General features: G+C 43.9%; 1 protein-coding gene across 2 annotated transcripts in view; it reads left to right on the plus strand.

The window, feature by feature from the left end:
• The window catches only part of ccdc28a (coiled-coil domain containing 28A), a 33,358-nt gene extending 11,142 nt beyond the window's left edge, over positions 1–22,216 (plus strand). For both annotated transcript variants that reach the window (XM_080200834.1, XM_080200835.1), the window contains exons 2-6: positions 335–511; positions 16,255–16,418; positions 17,391–17,545; positions 18,785–18,807; positions 20,039–22,216. In XM_080200834.1, coding sequence (XP_080056960.1) covers positions 363–511; positions 16,255–16,418; positions 17,391–17,545; positions 18,785–18,807; positions 20,039–20,093 — 546 coding nt within the window. In that variant the 5' untranslated portion in view covers positions 335–362 and the 3' untranslated portion in view covers positions 20,094–22,216. The remainder of the gene's footprint in view (positions 1–334; positions 512–16,254; positions 16,419–17,390; positions 17,546–18,784; positions 18,808–20,038) is intronic.
• Positions 22,217–24,256: the final 2,040 nt, after the last annotated feature.

Consider the following 24,256-nt stretch of genomic DNA (forward strand, 5'->3'; position numbering starts at 1 on the left):
ATCAGCTCCGGTTTTTGTACTGAATCTCGAGATTGGAACTTGAACCTAACAACTTGGTGACTCAGGCTGCTAGGCAAATAAGCATGCCAGCCAATTTGTGTACTGCCTATAATTATTTTAACCTTTGCCCTTGTGTTAAAATTGCTACTGCCAATTACAAGAACATAATTTTGATTCCTGTTTCTTTTCATTCTTCCCCTATGGATTAATTACTTTTTCTGACTACACATTCTCCACAAGCTTAATTTAAACTGCTACTTGGGGGCGAATGAACTCGGTAACAACTGGTATCCATATACATTTTGTAACATTTATTTAAATTGTCTTCCTGCAGGCATTTTGCCCCTTGAATAGCAGGCAGAATGGAGGAGAAGAAACAGAAGCGCAGGAGTCCCAAGAACTCTACACATCACGTTCCTCCAGTGAGCAACAAGAAAAGCACGGCTCCCAGTAAGAGTGTGGGCTTGAACGCTGGCCCGCAGACATCTGCTCCAAAACAAAAGCTGAAAAGGTATAATGTATTTTTAAAAAAAAATAATTTTTGCAATGTGGACGTTGCTGACAAAGCTGGCATTTAATACCCATCCCTACTTGCCCTTGAGATGGTGGTGGTGATGGGCTTCCTTCTGTAACAACCAATATCTAACTAGCTCAGAAATGATTAGAAGTGTGGGTCTAGAATCGCAGGTGGGCCAGGCTGAGTAAGGTTCTCAGATTTCCTTCTCTAAATGATGTGAATCTTATTCATCCATTTAATTTATACATTGTAAAGTTTTGTAGGATTTGCTGAAATATATCCTATCAAAAATAATATTTTGATCTGCTTTAATATTTTAATTTTATATACATTGTCCCTCCGTTGAGTTGAGCGAGGGGAAATGGAACACTTTTCTTACCCGTCTCGTCCCACCCCACCTCCCACCAACATTTGAACATCAAGTCCCCAGATGAGGTATAAGACCAGACAAATTCATAAGAAATAGCAGGAGTAGGCCATCTAGCCCTTCGAGCCTGAAGGGCTTCTTCAACTAAGCTGCCCTAAAAGCTACGAACATTTCAGAAGGCCTCACCTTGGAGCAGCAGTGTTGGAAGCATTTTGTAAAATCTCATGCCATCAACTTCTTTCAAAGTGAGTGCCTGTTTCTAGGACATACAACCAGAACAGTACAATGCAGGTTTTGCTGAGGCTGTACAGTGCGTTGGTCATGCCATATTTAAACATTGCATCGTCTGTTGATCCCTACACAAGAGTTATGAGCACATTGAACAGGGCATGTGAAAGACTGAGAGTGTGTAAAATGTGAGTGAGATTGCTAATTTGTGTTCAGTCACAGGCAGCTTTGTGCATGGTAGGAATCGCATTGAGGAGCTTATAAGACTAACTGAAGGAGAGAAAAGTCTTGCATGGTCTCGATCTGACCTGATTATAAGCCAAATCCCAGCTTGGAAGACAGTTCTCACTCACAATGCCACCTGATCTCAACAAGTTTTCCGTAACTAAAACTATTCAGTTTACAATATTGGAAGAATTTATGGCTGCTGCTTCTTTCGATGTATTTGTTCCATGGATCCTACTGAATGGCACACTTTGAGCTTGTGACAGAAAATGTATCAGCAGGGATTTGGAGCGTTTCCAATGTAAAGCTGGAGGAATGCAGACTGGGCTCATTTTTCTTTTAAATGAAGCACAGTATGTCAGTGACATCAGTTGCAGTTTTGGGTTATCCTCAGGATTTGAAAAAAGCCTAATTGTGGGTGTGTGGAGCTTTTGTACAGTTCAATAATAAACGTCATTCAGAACTGTTCTCTGTCTAGCCACAGTATTTTGAGCTGTACAACATTGCTATTGAAGGGCTAGTTTCCATCATATGCCGAGAGGATTTTTTCCATTTTCGGGGGAATCTAGAACTAGGGGACACAGTTTTTCTAGAAATGGGATTTCCCATTTAAGACTGAGATCAGGAGTAATTTCCTTCTGCGTGTTAATCTTTGGAATTCCCAGAGAACAGTGGAATCTGGGTTCCTGAAAGTATTCAAGACAGACTTTTGTAGGGAATCAAAGTTTTTTGGGGGGCAGGTACAAAAGTGGAGTTGAGACCAGAATATGACCAGCCATGATTCAGTTAAGGTAAGTGGCAGCAGATGTAGAGAGGACATGAGGGAGAACTTTTTTGTGCAGAGGGTGGTGGATGTCTGGAATTCACCTCCTAAGTTGGGTGGTGGAGGGAGCGATCCCAAACTCTTTTAAATTACCTGGATTTGAACTTTAAATGCTACAAGCTACAGGGCTATAGACCAAGTGCAGAAAGGTGAGATTAGAAAGGGCACCTGGGTGTTTTGGGGCTGGCTGAATGGCCCCCTCCTGTGCTGTAACTTTTCAATGATCTTATTGACCCTGCTTTGCCATTCAATCAGCTGAATGGCGCTCTCCAGTTTTTTGTATGATTGTTGGCATCAGCATGTTGAGCCTGGGTTACAATGTCTCATCTCTATTCCATATGTTATCTTGAGAAATGCACCATTTCTAAGTTCATGTGGTGGGACAGGGATTTGTTCTGAGATTTCCTATGTCCGGAGTTCTTGTTTCTTTTGGTGATGGTAAGAGAGGAGATAGTGAGAAGACATAGGGATAGGAGTAGACCTTCCAGTCCCTCGAGCATGTTCTTCCATTCATTTACAATTTTTTCCTTGATTCTTTCATGGGACATGGGTGTCACTGGCAAGGCAGCATTTGTCACCCACCCCAAATTGTCCTTGAAATGAATGGTTTCCTCGGTCATTGCCGAAGCCAGGTAAGAATCAGCCAGGGTGCTTGGGTCTGGCTTATGTAGTCCAGATTTCCTTCCTTAATGCTTGTCTTTTGCAGCAAATGTTAATTGTTGTCACAGACTAGCTTTTTGACTCGAGATTTATTGTATTGGCTGCTATGGTGTGATTTGAACCCGTGTCCTCGGAGCTCTGCAATATCATAAGATTAGCAGTGATCTGCTAATCTTAGACAGATTAATCTTATGACATTATAGAATCCTTACAGTGCAGAAGGAGGCCATTCAGCCCATTAAGACTACAATCCCACCCAGGCCCTATTCCCGTAACCTCTCATGTTTCCCTTGCTAATCCCCCGGATACGGGGGGTCAATTTAGCATTGCCAATTCACCTAACCTGCACATCTTTGGAGTATGGGAGGAAACCGGAGCGCCCTGAGGAAACCCACACAGACACAGGGAGAATGCAAATTCCACACAGATGGTGACCCGAGGCCGGAATTGAATCACTATGCCCTCATTTCCATCATGTTTATGGGGAAAAAGCAGGAAGAATGGGACTAACTTTCAAAGAAACAGCATGTATACAATGGATCAGATTTGTGTTGATTCATAGAATCATACAGTGCAGAGGAGGCCTTTCGGTCCATTGAGTTTGCTATGATCACAAGCTCACTCAGGCCTTATCCTCATAACTCCAAGCATGCCCCTTAGCTAGTGTCCCTGACACTGTGGGCCAATTTATCATGACCAAGCAACCTAACCCACACATCTTTGGAATGTGGGTGGAAACCGGAGCACCCGGAGGCAACCCACGCAGATGTGGGGAGAATGTGCAAACTCCACACATTCAGTGACCCAAGCTGGGAATCAAACCCGGGTCCCTGGCGCTGTGAAGCAGCAGTGCTAACCACTGTGTAACTGTGCTGCCTCATTCATTCTATGAAAATATTGAATCCGCTTTTGCAATCTGTGATTGCTAATTGTGTTTTTTTTAAAAGAGACAAACTGGATGATTATTTGTGTGGAATGGATTTATAGAGGAGCAGGAGTGAGATACAACACATGAATTCCACTGAGCACAGGAACTGTAAGAGGCATTCAGCAGTAATCATGCAAATGCTGCAGTTCAAAACATGTTGAAAGTTCTGATAAAATTTGAAAATACAATGTTAGTAATTTGGCTTGAGCGTCTGCTTATCTTCATTGTGTGGGCGAGAGGAACTTTCAAATAGTTATCCGTCCTATATAGTACAATCAAAATGCCAGAATCAACAACATCGTCCACTGATTGGATCATTTAAATTTAAAAAGGCAGTTTGTCATTGCCAGCTTTAGGTGCTGGAATCCACCCAGCCTGACAGGAGGCTCTCATTAGCCAGTCTCCCTCTTGTGGCAAGTTATCAGTGCTGTAGCTTACTGTTCTTTTCCCCAGGATTGACACCCATTTATTAAAGGTGCAGGTCCAAGAAGACACAAGTCATTTTAGATTTGTGTGAAATATTTAATCCTTTTGCATCAGACGAACCTAAGAGGTCAACGTGATTGTCCATTTAAAAAAAAAATTGTGTTGTGATCATAAGAACATAAGAACATAAGAAATAGGAGCAGGAGTAGGCCATCTGGCCCCTCGAGCCTGCCCCGCCATTCAATAAGATCATGGCTGATCTGTCGTGGCTCAGTTCCACTTTCCCGCCCTCTCCCCATAACCCTTAATCCCCTCTCTTATCAAAAACCCATCAACCCGCTTCTTAAAAATATTTAGCGAGGCAGCCTCCACCACTTCAACGGGCAGAGAATTCCAGAGATTCACCACCCTTTGAGTGAAGAAGTTCCTCCTCAACTCCGTTCTAAACCGCCCCCCCTTTATCTTGAGGCTGTGCCCCCTAGTCCTACTGTCTTTTTTGAGCGGGAAGAGTCTCTCCACCTCTATCCTATCCATCCCATTCATCATCTTATACATCTCAATGAGATCTCCCCTCATTCTTCTAAACTCTAACGAGTACAAGCCTAGTTTATTCAGCCTCTCCTCATAGCTCAACCCCCTCAACTCCGGTATCAACCTAGTAAACCTCCTCTGCACTCCCTCCAAGGCCAAAATATCCTTGCGCAGGTGCGGCGCCCAAAACTGCACACAGTACTCCAGCTGCGGCCTCACCAATGCCCTATACAGCTGCAGCAAGACCTCCCTACTTTTATATTCAATCCCCCTCGCTATGAAGGCCAGCATCCCATTCGCCTTCCTGACCACCTGCTGCACCTGCAGGCTGGGTTTTTGCGACTCATGCACAAGGACCCCGAGGTCCCTCTGCACCGTCGCCTGCTGCAGTTTTTCGCCCCGTAAGTAATAGTCCTTCCTACCATTCTTCCTACCAAAGTGGACCACCTCACACTTGCCAACATTAAATTCCATTTGCCATTTCCTGGCCCATTCGCCCAGCCTATCTAGATCCTTCTGCAGACTCTCCACACCCTCCGCACAATTTGCCTTTCCCCCAATCTTGGTGTCATCAGCAAATTTCGACACCCTACACTCGGTTCCCTCCTCCAGATCATCTATATAAATGGTAAATAGCTGAGGCCCCAGCACCGACCCCTGGGGCACCCCACTAGTCACCAACCGCCAATCCGAATAGCACCCATTGACCCCCACTCTCTGCCTCCTATTTGACAACCAATCCTCTATCCACGCTAACACCCTACCCCCAACTCCATGTCTTCTGACCTTCTGCAGTAACCTCTTGTGAGGTACCTTATCAAACGCCTTCTGAAAATCCAGAAAGACCACATCCACCGGCTCTCCTCTATCCACCGCCCTAGACACATCCTCATAGAACTCCAGTAAATTTGTCAGACACGACTTCCCTTTAATGAAACCGTGTTGCGTCTGCCCTATCAAGCAATTCCCTTCAAGATGCCTCGCAATTTCCTCCTTAATGACGGATTCTAACATTTTACCTACCACAGACGTTAAACTAACCGGCCTATAATTCCCCGCCTTTTGCCTGGCACCCTTCTTAAACAACGGCGTAACATTAGCCGTTTTCCAATCTTCCGGCACTTCCCCGGAATCCAGTGACGTCTGGAAAATAACCACCAAGGCATCCACTATAACCTCCGCCATTTCTTTAGATCTCTTTATCCAGGCAGATGAGCAGATTGGAAATAGTGAAATCTCTCTCAAGCATCAGTTAAAAATGAGGAGCTTTGTTTCATTTCTATAACATCCTTACTTTATGCTGGTGCCTTGACTGTATGAGCTGAGATGGTGATTGCCATTCAGCTATTTAACCATATTGCTTCCAAGCTGGGTCTAGTCCTGTCTTTGTTTGACAAGCACACATCTCCCTTTCTATATCTGTCTGTATTAAACGTTGTGGTCCACTGGAGGCAACTTGCCTCAGTGGCCTGCTGGAGCTGATGTTACAGATCATGCTTCTTGATTTTCAAAGTAACTTCATTGCAGTGTTAATATAAGCCTTCTGGTGACACTAATCATAGACTCCCTAGAGTGCAGAAGGAGGCCATTTGTCCCATTGAGTCTGCACCAACCACAATCACACCCAGGTCCTATCCATATAATGCCATGTATTTGCCCTGCTAATCTCGAAGGGGCAATTTATTGTGGCTAATCTATCCAACCTGGACATCTTTGGACTGTGGGAGGAAACCCCAGAGGAAACACGCAGACACAAGGAGAACGTGCAAACTCCACACACAGTGACCCAAGTCGGGAATTGAACCCGGGTTCCTGATGCTGGTCCCTGGTAATGATGATAGATAAATAACTGAGTTTGGAGACGCCCATTTAAGCTACATTTGCTGTTATTGCCATTAATATTGGATTAAGTTTTCTTGTTAAACTAATAAAAACTATTAGTAAACGAATAATGCTTATTTCTACCACTCCCATCAAAAAAGGTTGCATGTTTTGTTTAGTCATTAGCATCAAGTTCTCCCACCCTCACCCCATTCCCTAAGTCCTTGTGCATTGTTTTAAAATTTGCTCCCAACCCCCTATTTACTGCTACATCTGAGTCCCAGTGTGTTATTTCCAGTCGTGTTCCCTACCCACTGCCCTTCTTGCGTACCTGAATCCATTTTGCCTCTGCTCTTCAGCCGAGAGTGGGGCTGAGACCAGTTTTCATCCCAGTTTTGCTTTTTTCAGAAAGAAAAATAAACCAGCAAAGCTGGTGCAACTGCAAAGTCTGCTCGACGAATTTGCAAATAATCAAAAACATACACCAAAACTCCTAGGAATATCAAAGCGGTTTTTGCCGGAAGAAGGGATATTCATCTGGGTTCTGCCTCGTGCTTTAACTAGATCTCTGGAATTTACCTGAAGGTTCAGTGGGGTAAGTGCAATGCCTGGTTTGGTACTGACCAGAATAGATCCTTTTCCAGATTTCCCTAACCTTCCTTATGCTGACCTAGTTGATTCAGGAGTTGGCACTCCTGATTCTCCCCCCTGTCTGCCCCATCTCCTTTTAACAAGCTTCACCCTGCATGATGATAGAGGCAGTTCAATAGGCCTCAGTTTCCCCAGGCACAGGATTGGGGGACCTGGGTGGGAGAGAGGGGGAGAAATCAAATGGTGCTACTGCCTTTCATTAATATCAGCTGGTGGTTGCATGTCACTGGGCATTGAATGAAGAGAAGATCGGACTCAGCTGTGATTACCTGCTTCCTATCTCCCCCTCCCCCACCACCTCTTGATGAAACTTGACGGTTTAGGCAAATGATGGCTTTGTGACTGATTTAGGGTGTTGTAATAGGCTATAAAAGTCTACATTTATGAGGTGCTGAGCTTCAGAGCATTATTAATGGGCTAATAAACCTGTTGTATTAGGCAATGGCGGAACCTTAACAGAAACAAAATTCTGCAAATCCTGGAATTCTGAAATAAAAACAAAGTGCTGGAAAGAGAAACAGATAACGTTTCAGGCCTTTCATCAGGACTGGAAGAAGTTAGTGATGTAACACTTTTAAAATAAGTGAAGGGGCAGAGAAAAGGTGGTGGGGAGTGGGGTTTAATGGGCAAGAAAGAACTAAAGGGAAAATCTGTCATAGGATCGAAAAATAAGAGTGATTAAATGACAAAATATTGTTGAAAAGAGAGACATTATGCTGAAGCTTTGCATCTTTCACTCGTCAGGACAAATGCAAAAATGCCAAATTTCAAACAATCAAGTTTGTACTACAGGAGAAAAGGGTGCCGATTGGTAATTGGCTGAGGTGCTGACATAGACAACAAGTCTTGGGCTTTTTGTTTGAATTATCCAGAAACTTGCGGAGCCTATAGCTCCCCATTGCTTTCTCCATGGCAGCACCTCAGTCAATCAGAGTTGACTCGCCAACCAATCAGCACCCTCCTTCGCCTGTCGTGGAAGTCAGTGTGATTGTTTGAAATTTCGTATTCTTATGTTTGTCCTGATAAGTGCAAGATAAAAAACTTTGACAACATCTCCCTTCAGCAGGATTCAAGTTCTGTGATACTAAGCGACCATTTAAATGTCAAAAGGGATGATGTGGCATAAGCGAAAAAGGACGACAATGGAAGAAGTTAAAGAAACCAAACATGAGTCTAAAGCAGCAGTAAACGTCAACTGACAAACTATGACCGGCATCTGCTGTCTGAGAAAATGGAGTGCTGATTGTGAGCTTAAGTTATTAAAATCAATGCTGAGTTCGGAAGGCTATCTATCGTAAGACGAGGAGTAATTTTGTGTTGGGGAGAAAACTCCTGGCTTGTTCCTTTCTTTCTTGCGCTCCTGAGGCCAGAGGTTACAAGAAGGGCAAGATTTCAGTGAGTGACGTCGCAAGGCCTGATAGTTTAATGAAACTGGTGTTTATTTATGAACTGTACTTGAAGTTCTCAACTGTCAGCCTGATTTGGACCTGCTATCGATTTAGTAGGAACAGAAAGCACAGACTGCAGAGTACGGGAGGATTTACCACGGTAAAGTAGCAGCCTGCTCTAATACAGCCCAGAATGATTAAAAAAAACCAAAACCTTTCCCGTATTTTTGAGTGTGGAAACAGCAGTTGTTGCAGTGATAAGTGGTGTGGATAAATGGAGTTAACTGGGCTATGAGCCTGTGATGCAGGGGGTGTTTTTATTTACTCGAAACTAGGCTATTTCAGTGCATCATTCTAGGGACTAGGCTCTGCTGAGTGTGCCTGCCGAAGGACGCGTTTATTGATAATGGGAATAAGTTCTTCTTGTAGGTAACATGGAATTTAACCATGCAGCTGTCAGTTTTAGATTTTGTGCAGTGCCTAGTGCTAATGATTCCTGTATCTCTGTAACCCTAATTCTTTGCATGTTGTCTTAAGTATTCACTGAGGCAATATTACAAGCCACAGTGTTCTGTCTTGGAAATATCATGATGTGGAAGGAAGTAAACAAACCAGTGAATGAATTGTTCAGAGAACTTCCTGTTAGAAACCAGATAGAAGGTTTCATTTTTCCATTGGGATACGTACCAAACTAGCTGCTTGTAGACAGGCTAATGGTGATGGAGTTATGATTCTGATATAAACAAATCTTTTCAGTATGAAAAGATTGAGCATGTGGATGTTAAGGAAGAGGCTGCGTTAGAACTTTTAAACTCTATCAAGATAGACAAGTCGCTGGGACTGGATGGGATGTACCCCAGGTTACTGTGGGAGGTGAGGGAAGTGATTGCAGAGCCCCTGGCGATGATCTTTGCGTCGTCGATGGAGACGGGAGAGGCTCCGGAGGATTGGAGGATTGCGGATGTGGTTCCTATTTTCAAGAAAGGGAACAGGGATAGCCCGGAAAATTACCGACCGGTGAGTCTGACCTCAGTGGTTGGTAAGCTGATGGAGAGGCTTCTGAGGGACAAGATATGTGAGCATTTGGAGAAGTTTAGAATGATCAGAAATAGTCAACATGGTTTTGTCAAGGGCAGATCGTGCCTTACAAGCCTAATTGAGTTCTTTGAGAATGTGACTGAACACATTGACGAAGGAAGAGCGGTAGACGTGGTTTACATGGACTTCAGCAAGGCGTTTGATAAGGTCCCCCATGCAAGACTTCTTGAGAAGGTGACAGGGCATGGGATCCCGGGGGCTTTGCCCTTGTGGATCCAGAACTGGCTTGCCTGCAGAAGGCAGAGAGTGGTTGTGGATGGGCCTTTTTCTGCATGGAGGTCGGTCACCAGTGGAGTGCCCCAGGGATCTGTTCTAGGACCCTTGCTGTTTGTCATTTTCATAAATGACCTGGATGAAGAAGTGGAGGGATGGGTTAGTAAGTTTGTCGACGATACGAAGGTTGGTGTTGTGGATGGTCTGGAGGGATGTCAGAAGTTGCAGTGGGACATAGATAGGATGCAAGACTGGGCAGAGAAGTGGCAGATGGACTTCAACGCAGATAAATGTGTAGTGGTCCATTTTGACAGGACCAATGGGATGAAGGAATACAATATCAAGGGTAGGAGTCTTAGTTGTGTTGAAGAGCAGAAGGATCTTGGGGTCCGGGTCCATAGGACTCTTAAATCGGCCTCGCAGGTGGAGGATGTGGTCAAGAAGGCGTATGGTGTACTGGCCTTCATTAATCGAGGGATTGAGTTTCAGAGTCGGGAGGTAATGCTGCAACTTTATAAGACCCTTGTCAGACCCCACTTGGAATACTGTGCGCAGTTCTGGTCGCCTCCCTATAGGAAGGACGTGGAAGCTATTGAAAGGGTGCAGAGGAGATTTACAAGGATGTTGCCTGGATTGGGAGGCATGCCTTATGAAGATAGGTTGAGGGAGCTGGGACTCTTCTCCCTGGAGAGACAAAGGTTGAGAGGCGACCTGATAGAGGTTTATAAGATGTTGAGAGGAATAGATAGGGTGGATTCTCAGAGGCTATTTCCCTGGGCTGAAATGGTTGCTACGAGAGGACACAGATTTAAGGTGCAGGGAAGCAAGTACAGAGGAGATGTTAGGGGTAAGTTTTTCATTCAGAGGGTGATGAGTGAATGGAATCGGCTGCCGTTGGCGGTGGTAGAGGCGAACTCGCTGGGGTCTTTTAAAAGACTTCTGGATGAGCATATGGGATCTAATGGGATTGGGGGTTATAGATAGGTCTATGGCTTAGTAGGTATAGATGTGATCGGCGCAGCTTGTGGGCCGAAGGGCCTGTTTGTGCTGTCGTGTTCTATGTTCTAGTACCCTGTGCTGACTTTGAACTGTTACAATCTGATGCCACCTGCAAGATTATTGTTTTGCATGAGGAATTGAATATCTCTATAAGAGCCCAGCTTAGTTGCTTAATACCCTCCTGACAAATGAGGAATATAGGAGCAGAAGTAGGCTATTTATAAAAACATAAGAACTCGTAGCAGGAGAAGGCCATTCAGTCCCTTGAGCTTGTTCTGGCTGTCAGTAAGATCATTGCTATTCTGATGTAACTTCAACTTCACTTTGCTGTCTGTCTCCCCAAAGTCCTTGACTTCCTTGTCAATCAAAGATCTGTATAACTTGGCATTGAATATACTCAGTTAGCCAGCTTGCTCCTCTGTAGGAGAGAACTCCAAATGTTAATAGCCCTCTGAAAGAAGACATTTCTTGTCATCTCTGTATTAAATTGGAGCCCCCTTGTTTTGGAACAATGCCCAGTTGTTTTTGATTTTCCTGCGAAGAGGGTCATCAAGTCATTATAGCACAGAAGGAGGCTATTTGGCCACTCAAATCCATGCTCTTTCTCTGTAGAGCAATTCAGTCAGTCCTGTTCCCTAATCTAGGCCTGTAGCCCTGCTAGCTTAGGAAAAATGTCATCTTCACATTTAGCCTTCAACATCATTTAGCACCTTCGGCTTTTCAATAAGATCATGACAGACCTATACCCTAACTCTTTGCACCGTGCTTGGCTTAATATCTCTCAGTGTCCTGCACTAGAAAAATCATATCACAAATATAAAATTTACCAGTTGAGCTCGCAACTACATCCTTTTCTGGGAGAGAGATTTCCACATTTCTATCGGCCTTTGCTGGAAGAAGTGTTTCCTAATCTTAAAATCCAAACCAGTTCATTTGGCAGAGAAGTTATGTCTGCTTCTCCTGGACTCCTTCAGCAGTGGAAACTGTTTTCCTCCATCAATCCTAGTGAGTTCCTTGAAAAACCTTAAATCTTCAACCAACTACTCTGAACCTTTGATGTTCCAGGACTACAAGTTTATTTAATCCCACATAATCAAATTCAAAATCCCTTCTTGCATCTGAATGAATGTTGGAATCTGAGTGTCACTTGTATTTGCCTCAATGTGCACTCCTGGTCAATGTGCGCTCCTGGTCAGTTTCTGCCTCTATTTGTTTGTTCTTCTCCCACTGGAAGCCCCTTCATTTTTTTATATCAGCTTGAAACTTCATCTATTTCTGAGAAGAGGGAAAGTTGGAGGAGTGAATCAGCCTGGTCTTCTTGCTCTTGGTTCTTGTACAGAAAGTTATTTTTGAAACTAGCTAAGGGATCTTCATAGTAACTTCATTGCAGTGTTTATGTAAGCCTACTTGTGACTAACAAACAAACTTTACTAGCTTCTGTGGGCTTTATTGGGCTTAGCTTTGATAGCTTGATTGACACGCATTGCCCAAGATCACACATGAAGGACGGGGAGTTGCACTAGATGTTAGGTTAGCCTGTACATTTAAGACTATACCTAACAATGATCCAGCAACTTCAAGAAAATGATAGAGACATGAGTTGGTGGAGGAAAATGATCCCAGAATTTAAGCAGTTCAGAAAAGGGAAAGAAACAGGAATGATGTAAGGCTCTTAATTGCTGGGAGGATAGAGATGCTGTTTGGTGAAGTTACTTTGACTTCAGAAGTTTAGCAGTCCCACCTTACTGAACTAACCTGTAGTGGCAGCACTGGCTGCAGCCTGCTCTGGAGTATATCTGAGATGGTGAGACTGAGGAAGATAACCTGCAAGTCAAGTTTGGCGAGGCCTTGGAGAGAGTGCAGAGAAATTACAATCTTCAGTTATGTGGGGAGACTAGAGAAGCTGGAATTGTTTTCAGAACCACAAAGGTTAAGGGGAGGCTTAATTCTGAAGAGTTTGGATGGAGTAAATGAGGAAAAACTGGCAGGTGGATCAATCAATGGAGGATTTGGGAAAAAGCAAAAGAATCAGAGGGGGGAAAGCAGCAACTTATTCCTTTTCTGGAATGCACTGCCTGAAGTTTGGTGAAAAACCAATCCAATAATAAATTTCAGAAGGGAAGTAGATATATCTTGGAATGATGCAACACAGAAGAAAACCATTTGGCCCATATGCGTGGTTGGCTATTTAACTAATTGCACTCCCCTGCTCTTTTCCAGACAAACTAAGTGTTTTCCCTTCAAATACTTAACAAATTCTCTTTTGAAAGTTACTATTGAATCTGCTTCCACTGTCCATTTAGGCAGTGGCTTCCAGCAACCTGCTATTTTTTATAAACAGAGGTTTCCACATGTTGCCTCTAATCTGAGGCTACTGGTCCTTCTGCTATTGGAACGTCAGTGCATCAGGCATGAAAAGTGAAAAGATGCAAGGTTACGGGGCTAAGACAAGGGAATGGGGTTTAGGTAGGATGCTCTTTCAGAGAGCCAGTGTGCGCTTGACGGGCCAAACGCCACCTCCTGCTCTGTAAAAATGCCATGATTCTGTTACTTAAAAAGGCAAAGCTTAGAAGGATGTGTCCAAGATGATTCTAAAATTGACCAGAGACTGATGGCGAAGGCTGAGCCAGAGTGTGTTTGTTCGTCAATACCATACGTTCAACCTCAAACTGAACATTTTAATACCACTTTACATAGGGGAAATATACAGTGTAGGTTCTGATATATACTTCTGTCCCTTGGAACACACATGGAAAGAAGAACTCTAATTTGAAGTTACCTGTATGCCAAGAGCAGCAACTCTTAATGTATCACCTGCCAGTGTATTTCTTCATTGCTTTCTATGAGGGATGAATATCCAGCTTGATGTGTCCAGCTGACTCATACAGCACTCTTTTCCCCCCCAAATCTCATTCCATTTCAAATTTGGCATTGGCGCCCACATTGGCTGGATGTATTTAACCTGAATCCCTACCACTCCTACTTGGCTGTTGCCTGAATCCCTGCCTCTCCCTTCTTAGCTATTGCCTCCTATTTTATTAATCCCATCTTGCCTGTAGGTGTCTCTATCCTGCAACAGGCTGCAGTTTAATCTACTAATCCAGTAATCACTTTTACAATCTGGTTTGTCTTGGATTTGTTATCCCTGGTCAGTAGTGGTAACATTGAACATAGAACATTACAGCGCAGTACAGGCCCTTCGACCCTTGATGTTTCACTGACTTGTGAAATCAATCTAAAGCCCATCTAACTTACACTATTTCAATGTCATCCATATGTTTATCCAATGACCATTTAAATGCCCTTTAAGTAAGTGATACAAGAAGAAGCATCAGGGTGTGGAACCACAGAAAAGCAGCTCTTCCCCTGCCCCAATCTTTTCATCAGCAGGGTGACTCCACAGACCCTGAGCTTGCATTGTGCTCAGAGTGATGTGTAAGTGTGGAACAAATTAATCACTACTAGTCTCTCTCAAGTCCAGCAAGGAAAGCTGTTGGTGTTTAAGTTGCTTCAGTAATGTTTGGCCAAGTTTTATAGTGTTCTTGATTTGCTTAAGTATGAAAAACTGCAAATCGCTGGGTGACATACAAACTCAGAAGAACTCATATTCATTCCTTGATCTATGTTTAAATGAGTTGATCTCTGCATAGCGTGGACATTGTAGTTCAAATGATCTCACTGGTGTGTCTGCACCTCTATATCGTTCCCAACTATAATAGGTCGCACTGTGGTGGTGACTTCAGTACAGTGTTAAAATTCATTCCACTGCAAAGCATGAGGTAACTGGTAATATCCTTTTACCACAACACAGTCTGTTGGAATAGATTTAACTTAATGTGTGAGCTATCACCATACAGAAAGTACGGGGAGACCTATTCAAAAGGAAAACAAGGGGCAAAGTGGGAATGAGACTAATTTAGCGGATAATGTAAAAAAAATAAAATTATTCATTATCAACTTTGAAATAGCAAAAAAAGGTACTCAAAGGAAGGGCTGAGCCAACTAGGGACCAAAAAGATATTCTTTTAGAGACAGAGGTATTAATGAGTACTTTCTGTTTCAGTTCACTAGTGCAAAGGATGCTGCCAATGTAGCAGCAAAGCAGGAGGCGGTGCTGACACTGGTTAGGATCAAAATGGGCAAAGGGGAGATAGTTAAAAGAGAGGCAGTTCTCAAGGTAGGTAAGTCATCTGGTCTGGATAGAACGCAACCTAAATTACTGAAAGAAGTGAGGAAATTGTAGAGACTCCAGTCGCAATTTTACAGTCTTCCGTTGATGTTGGAGTGGTGTCACAAAACTGAAGGATTGCCAATGGCAGACATGTTTTAAGCAATAGGAGGGAGAGGGCTCTACAGTTACAGGCCAATCAGCCTAACATTGATGGTAGGGAACTTTGAAATACTGTAATCTAAGGCAAAATTAAAGTCCACACCCATTTGTTCAAGGAAAAGGTTAATTAGGGTTGTAAAGTTGATTTTGTATGTCTGGACTTCATAAGATTTTTGGCATAATACATAATAGACCTGTTAGCAAAATTAAAACCCATAAGATTGAAGGAACGGTTGCAGTGTGAGTGCACAATTGACTTGGGACCGAGAGCAGTGAATAATAATGGAAGTTTTTTCAGGTTGGGGGAAGAATGTCCCTAGGGTTTAGTTTTAGGACCACTCTCTCTCTATCTTCCTGTCTCTTTGATAATGACCTCCATTGAGCATAACATCAAAGGTCAAAGATGACATAGAACTCAAACATGTTGCAAACAGTGAGGTATATGGGCACAAATCTTTGGATGGTAGAATTAGTTGAGAAAACTGTTAAAAAGAAATGGGGGCCCTTGGCTTTATTAACAGAAACATGTGGTATACATGCAAGGAAGTTGAGTATTGTGTTCAATTCTGAGCACTGCAATTTAGGAGAGGATGCAAAAAGGATTTATTAGAATGGTACCAGAGAAGAGGAAACTTCACTCACTTGGAGAGACTGAAGAATCTTGGGTTCTCCTAGGACAAAGAAGGTTAAGAGGAGATTTCACAGAAGTGTTCAAAATCATGAACGGTTTCAAGAGAGGAAATAAAGAGAAATTGCCTCCAATGGATGAAGGACTGGTAACCAAAGACTGGATGTTTAAAATGAGCAAAGGATTCAGGGGTGAAGTAAAGTTCCTCTTTCTTTTATATGTTAGTTTGTCAACAATTGACTCTAGCAGCAGGCCTGAAACCAAGATTTGAGCAGAGTGGAGGATTTGAGTTGACATCTCATCAATCTGACAGCATAAAGCTGTTCTCTTGGCCACAGAGTCCGAACTTTCCACTTTCGGGAGTTGAAGATTTTAATGTAATCGTGCACTCATTCTTGCTTTCTTTTCTTTTTGTCCTCAGGGTAGCTAAAGAGAAGCCCAAACTACAGAGTGTAGCTGGGAAGAGCACTCAGTCGGCTCCTATTCAGCATTCCTTCCTTACCGATGTATCTGATGTGAAAGAGATGGAGAGAGGATTGCTCAGCCTTCTAACCGACTTCCACTCTGGAAAGCTTCAAGCGTTTGGTAAAAGGATCTTTTTGTGTGATTGCAGGATTCTTTAAAGCTGGGTTGGTTTTTGCTTGACCTATACCTGACCTGTTCTTCCTTGCACCGAGGCAGTGCAAGTGGAGTTGAGCTTTGTTCGGCAAGAATCCAGCTGGAAACTACCTCCACCTAATCAGAAGATTGTCCGTGTGAAAAGTGTGTCCAATCTACTCTGTTTTATATCAGGATATGACTCCTGGTACATCTCACCTTGACAGTGAATGACAGTAGGCCCTTCTGCTGGGGAGCCATAATTAATGTCACTCCCGTTTTCCCCCAGCATCCCCACAGGCACCGCAATGTTTCAGCTAGGCCTTTGGATAAATCCTGGAACTACAGGCCCTGTGTTTGAACATATGTAATCTCTTTGCATTTTCAGAAGGCCGTTGCATAAGAATCTCCTGACCAAGGTCATAGCATAAGGATCCAGAGGACGAGTAGCAAAATAGATAGCAAAAAGTAACTAGAGGACAGAAGTAAGTGTTAAAGATGAAACCAAAAGAGAGAATGCTGGAAAATCTCAGCAGGTCTGGCAACAGCTGGAAAGAGAGAAAAGAACTGACGTTTCGAATCCAAGCGACCTTTGTCGAAGCCCATCCTTTGAGCTTTAACAAAAAGTCGTCTGGACTTAAAACCTTAGCTCTTTTCTCTCCTTACAGATGCTGCAGACCTGCAGAGATTTTTTCTAGCATTTTCTCTTTTGGTTTCAGATTCCAGCATCTGCAATAATTTGCTTTTATTTAGTGTTAAAAGTAATTTGTTAGGCTGGCAGAAAGTGAGGACCAGCATTATACAGGAACTGATACTGGAATCACTCTTCATTATTCACAATTAATTAAGTTGGCCCCACTGACCAAGCTGCTCCCGCTTCTAATGTTTCTGTTTTTCTATTTTTTGCACTCCACCATTCTGACTGTTGGGGACTTGCCTGTTTTCTGTGGTTGTCCGTAGGCAACGAGTGTTCCATCGAACAGATGGAGCACGTGCGTGAGATGCAAGAGAAGCTAGCCCGCCTGCACTTTGACCTCTACAGTGACCTTGACGAGCCAGTGGAGGAGCAGAGGGTTATAGCTCGGGATGTTCACCTGGACAAGTTGCTAAGTAATGTAAGTCTCACTGAGCAGTGACCAACTTCCACCGGGTCTGGGGTGTTGGGGCCAAGCGAAGAGGAATGAAAAGAAAGAGCCACTGCGGCTGCAATCTCCTGGTGGCTCAAGCTGATTAACCCAGTGAGTGGCTGCACCACAGACCCTTCCAGCTCGGGTTTAACAGGGCTGGTTAATCTCAATGATTGGATTAATACAATTGGTGCCCTTAAGCTAGGGAAGGAGGCAAATCTCACAGGACTCCTTTTCCTCAGTACCATGGAGCAACGTTACAAAGAATGAGTTTTTAAATTTCATCCACTTTCCCTGGTACAATGCAAACAATTCAAAGAAAAACTCAACTAGCTCATTCTTGGGGAAGGAAACCCCCCAGTTTGATGTTTTAGCTTTTCTTTCTATTTTGTCTTCAGCTTCAAGCGCTTCCATTTTTGGGAGCTGCCCCTTTTGATTTGTTCCTCAGTTAATTTGATTTAGTTTAATTGTTTTGCCAAAAAGATTGCCCTATATGTGACTGCTGTCCCACACCCATGTGATTGCCTCTCATCTGCCCCCTGAAGTGTCCAAGCAAACACTCGCTTGTACCAACCCCTCAATGCAGTAACTGAAAAAGGTGACTCACCAACTTTGCCACCTTCTCAGGTTGACTAAGGATGGGCAATAAATGCCAAGGTTGCCAGTGACACTGTGCTCAAAGAATGATTTTTTTTAATTAAAAAGCATATCTCCTTTGTTCTCCAGTCACAGCTCAAGCTGTTGTCTTAACCACAAACATGTTTGTGTCTTGTGAGCTTTCAGAGATTCCCATCCTATGCTCGGATTGTGAATAGTATGGTAGCAGAGTGGTTAGCACTGCTGCTTCACAGCACCAGGGACCTGGGTTTGATTCCTGGCTTGGATCAATGCGAAATTTGCATGCTCCCCCCATGTCTGCATGGGTTTCCTCTGGGTGCTCCGCTTTCCTCCCACATTCTGAAAGATGTGCCGTTTAGGTGCATTGATCCGGCGGAGTATGGCGACTAGGGGAATTTCACAGTAACTTCATTGCAGTGCTAATATAAGCCTTACTTGTGAGTAATGAATAACCTTTAACTGTGCTGGGAAATAGCCTGGTGCCTCTTGCATGCATTGAAGAGGTCACATTTCACTCGTGCTCTGAAACCTTTGAACGATTTAGCCAGTCAGGGTGCAGTAGTTAAGAATCTTATAATCAGATGTTTGCTTTTCTTCTCTCTCCTGCAGTTGGAGGAACTGAGCTCTTCAATGTATCCTTTTACCATGTGTATTGAACTACTTTGAGTAATAATGCAGCTGGACTAGAGAAGTTGGCACCTTCCTCAGGATGTTTCTGGGTACTTTCAGAACTTCTACTCTTTTTAAAGGACAGTTGCTGTTGCAGGCAAGGTCCCACAGACAGCCATGAGATGATGAGTCCATATAATCAGTACTGTTTACAGAATAAACATCGGTCTGGAATCTGTACTCCCCTGGCCCTTCTCCTGGGTTTTCTTTCTTCTTTTTGTGGCAGTTAATTTATTCTCTTCTCTGCCCTTTGGTAACCATGTGCTATCAAAGATGAATGAGAGGACGGGCAATATGCTGTCCAATCCTGGTCCGTAATGCAGTTAGTCTAGCCGAGGCAGAGGAAACTTCTGTAATCGGTGCAACGCTCCCTCCCCCCCCTCCCCACAGCCCCTACCCTAACCTCTGCTCGATGGGAATATGAGAGCTGGGATTCAAGACTATATGGAGATGATTCAGGGATTTGTTTGAGATGGCGAGCATTGAATCAATCTGAAGAGGGGAGATTGCAGAATGTCCTCATGCTGCCTGATCATTAGACCCAGCGTAAACAGAGAAAGCAAATCCTGGAATCAGAACTGCATTCACTGAATCACAAAATACCACAGTGCAGAAGAGGTCCTTCAGCCCATCAAGTCTGCACTGATGCACGAAAGGCCCTGACCTGCCCACCTAATCCCACTTGCCAGCACTTGGCCCATAGCCTTGAATACCACAGCATGCCAAGTACTCATCCAGGTACTCTTTTAAAGGATGTGAGGCATCCTGTCTGCCTCATCCTCCCAGGCAGCACATTCCAGACTGTCAGTGCCCTCTGGGTAAAAAGGTTTTTCCTTAAATCCCCACTAAACCTCCCACCTCTCAATTTTAACTTGTGCCCCCTCTTAACTGACCCTTCAATTAAGGGAAAAGTTGCTCTCTATCCACCCTGTCCGTGCCCTTCATTGCTGCTTCCATCCCTATGATCCCAGGACCTGATTGGAGTTGAGACAGAGATCAACTGAGTGGCAGACCAGGCTCGAGAGGTTGAATGGCCTACTCAGTCCTGTCATTAGCTCCTTTCTTAAGCATGTGACATGGTACTACATGGTAAGCAAAAAACAAATTCATATATAGACATCAAAGATGGGAGAGGGATGGCTGGGAAAGGTGTGGCGTAGGATATATTCATCCTTAACCTACCATTTATTTCAGTCAAAAGCTAAATCTGGCAGATAATCAAGATGTCCCAAGAGCTTCCACCTCCTGAAGAATGGCTGGGAATTCTATGTGTCACACCATGCGAATATTGATGCACAGTAGCAGTTGACGAGGAAATTGCAGCATGGTGCTTCTTTACTGTGGACATTGTTCTCTGGATCTGCTCTTTTGCACTTAATATTTCTCACTGGAGGTTCTGGAAGCCACTTTTGTGAAGATCAGACCAGTTCCCATGGATTATCACTGCTGTTGCTTTGCTGGTTTCACGCCTCTCGCCAACATTTCACTCCGAGAAGCAACTTTTCTCAGGCTTGAGTGTGTTTTGCAAGAATGGGATGAATCAGTTATATAATAATCAGTTGTTGTGTTTAGCTGTACTTGGCAATGTTCCTTCTTGATTTTTTTTGTGGAGTGATTGCTGGATGGAATCTGCTGTGATGGGAGGATGTGTTGCACCTCGGGGGAGATTCTGAGCAGGTCCCTGTGATAATAGCTAACGGGTATCTGGGAAAAGTCGAGACAAATTTGTGACAAGAAAGTGACGTAGCAGTGGACAGTTTAGAATATTTTATATTGCCAACTGTGTGGATTTTCACTTGTATTGAGACCATCAGACACGAACTTTGGAAGGCCTCATTTTAGGAGGATGCTGTTGAACTGTTTTTCTTCCATAGTTGCAGTCTAAACCGTCCTGAAAAATGTTGCATCCACTGGTGGGATAGGGAACTGCCACTTTCAAAGTTTACCTCTTTCAGATCACACCCCAACCCAGTTGTGGCCTTCCAAATGCGGCTGCATTGCTCCTGTTGACCTGCAAGTGTAGAGCAGCAGCCCAGCCATGGGGTACAGCCAAGGCAGTCTTCTTTGCCTTATCCTAAATCACCACAGCTGCAACCGGGGAGATTGTGCCCTGGTTGAATTGTAGAAGTGTGGTGCTCCGACGCAGCACAGTAAGAGTTCCCGTGCTGTGACTGGGTTGGGGAGGGAAGGAGGAAGAAACCATTCTGAGCAATCAGTGAAGGATTCTCTTAAATCCCACAAGCTGAAACCAAATCAGAGCACCACAAAAAAATCAACTTCGTCAGGTAATTTGCCAAGTACTGATTATTGGTTTAACGGACTGTATAATTTATGTCGATGACTGCTGTTTTAGTGAAAAGATTCTGGAGAAGGCGGGAAAGAAATCAAAATTGTGGGTTCTCTGTAATGATTAAGCTCCTGACAAGTGAAAGGACAGGTTTTTAAAGGGCTGTCTTGTTTTAAAATGTTAATCTTCCAGCCTGTACTGTGTTATAGCGGCATTCCCTAGCAAAGGCCTCTCTAACGGGATCGTTGATCGTGCTGCTAAGCTGAAGGTCACTTTGTGTGGAAGTGAAGAGAAGGTGACTCGCTCCCTGCTTTACTTCCCTCCGCCTGCCGCCCATCCCCTCAAAGGGAACTTTGTGTGACTCTGGCGGACAGTGTAAGGGTACAGGAGCAGGGTGAAGCCTGCAAGCGACTGCCACATTGCCCTCCGCTGCTTGCTGGCATCTTCCAGGCTGAATGAATCTGGCGGTTTGCTGGGGCCGGAAGTCTAATTTTCTCTCGCTCCGTTCCTCATAATGCTTTACTGAGCTTGCGGGTTGATCCTTTCCAGCAGCACCCGTGTGCTGTTGGTGTAGCAGTCAAATCCCAGCTTTATTGCACATTATTGTGTTTACAATTCATACAAGTGCAATTGTGGAAGATTCTCATCTGTCCTGGAATGTGTGTGTGCGCAAATACCTGTCTACACGATTTGTGTAGCACATCTCAAATGTGCCACTGTTTTATTTAAATGTGCAGTGTGTGTATCAGTATTCTTTTAATTTTCTGTACAGTGATCCTTTTTGATTTGAAAAACTTGTACAATTACCAGCAATCTTAAACAGAGGTCACCTGGCAGATTGGCCACTGCCAATCTTGAACTCAGCCTGGCCAATGAAAACCTGAAGCATGGTGCTGGCTGCTCCCTCCTTCGAAACAACAAGGAGATGCACTGGTCTGCTTACTGGGTGAAGTGCAGGCAGGGTTTGGGGCCTGATCCATGCAGCACTGCTCACACTGCTTTGACTCTTGTGCATTCTCGCTGTCTGTATGCTCGTACCAGATTATTGCATAATGAAGTAGTAAAATTAAATGTGTTTGACTGTCCTTTTTGACTTTTATCTTTGGCTGTTTGTGTCTTCACCCAGTGCACGAGACCAAACATGTTACTGGGTGTAACATGTGGGTCAAACTACAGCAACTCACATTTAATGTAGTTGAATGTTAGGGAGTTGCTGGCACACTGGCGTGCAGAATGTATAACCAAAACATCGCAGCCTAGCCTTTTCTCCTCCTGGGTACTGACTATTCTGGGTGTTTCCAACATTTCCTCTTCTAATCCCCTGAAGGTTTAAATTTTGCTAAACTACAATTTGGCTTTGTTGTCTTAAATCATAGATCGTAGAATCCCTAAAGTACAGAAGAAGGCCATTGGATCAATCGAGTCTGCACTGACAACAATCCCACCCGGGCCCTGGCCTCTAACACCATGTATTTACTCCGTGAGTGCTCCTGCCACTAATGGTCAATTTAGCATGGCCTAACCCATAAATCTTTGGAGTGTGGGAGGAAACCGGAGCACCCGGAGGAAACCCACGCAGACACGGAGAGAACGTGCAAACTCCACACAGACAGTGACCCAAGGCCGGAATTGAACCCAGGTCCCTAGCGCTGTGAGGCAGCAGTACTAACTACTATGGCTCCAGGCGGGGGACAGACACTTGGGTCATGGAGCACTGCGTTATTGTTCCATATGGTATGATATTCTGGTCCTTATATGGTATACTGTGGTTTATCAAGAGCAGCAACAGGTGAAATTTGAGACTAATATGAAGAATATCGCTAAAGATTTTCATCTTGCACTCAGCGCAAACAAATGAATGCCAAATTTCGAACAATCACTAACCTTATGATAGGGTAAAAGGTTGATTGGGGAATCAGAAGTTGATTGTGTTGCTGTGGAGAAAACAACAGTGAACTATCAGCTCCCCAAGTTCCTGGTTAATATTTAAAAAGGTGCACAGTTTGAACGTATTCCTTTTTGGTTGTAGAGAATAGGTCCCTTCTTGTGAATGTAAATAAGGTATGCTGAGGTCAACTGATTATCTGAAATTGATTGTTAGCGTAGCTATCAGCACACCCAGGACTGTTCATTAGATGCTGCCCAATCACAGACCTGCATCAAACACATGTTTACTTTGGGTTTTGCAAGCATGGGCTGATTGAGTATGTTCATACTCTGTCTATTACGAACAATTATAGGAAGATGCTGTTTGATTCCATCAGCCACTTGTTGGGCCATATGCATTTGTAGTAATAGTATATGCAGATGTCACATTGCTTATTAAAATTAATCCACATTAAGTTGCTATGGATACTTACCAGGTAACATATTTTGGAAGGAAGAAGAAGCAATGAGGGTATAAGCTCGATAGAAAGGCACTGGAGGGTTTCCTAGAGTCATAACTCATTTGGCTCACTGTGTCAGCTGGCTTTCTGAAAGAAATATCTGATTAGTCCCCATAGCTCTGCAAGTTTTCATAGAATCATAGAATCTACAGTGCAGAAGGAGGCCATTTGGCCCATCGGGCCTGCACCAATGACAATCCCACCCAGGTCCCATCCCTGTAACCCCACATATTTATCGTCCTAATCCCCCGACACTAAGGGGCAATTTAACATGGCCAATCAGCCTAACCTGCACGTTGTTAGACTGTGGGAGGAAACCCACACAGACACGGGGAGAACATGCAGACTCTGCACAGACAGCGATCCAAGCCAGGAATAGACTCTGGGTCCCTGGCACTGTGAGGCAGCGTGCTTATCACTGTGTCGCCCCATGCCCCTTTTTAAACATACAGTTCTCTCCAAGCAAGAGAGCTGACTGCTAAAAGAAACTAAAAAGGCGAATGTTGGGTTTTATAATTAGAAGAACAGTGTGAGGAGGAAATCCATTGTATGAACGGTTTCACATGTTTGATTACAGAATGGAATTTAAGACCACTGATATTTCTGCAGCATTGGATCTACCAGAAGGATGTTAGTGTTGGAGAAACTGGAGTTATGAGGGGAGACGTTGCAATACTGGGACTATTCCCACTGCAGCTGAAACCCTTTCCCGCAAAGTTCCCTGTCTGCTCATTGATA

The sequence above is a fragment of the Carcharhinus amblyrhynchos genome, chromosome 12 (assembly GCF_965287045.1).
Source record: "Carcharhinus amblyrhynchos chromosome 12, sCarAmb.v2.hapA, whole genome shotgun sequence".
Lineage (NCBI taxonomy): Eukaryota > Metazoa > Chordata > Chondrichthyes > Carcharhiniformes > Carcharhinidae > Carcharhinus > Carcharhinus amblyrhynchos.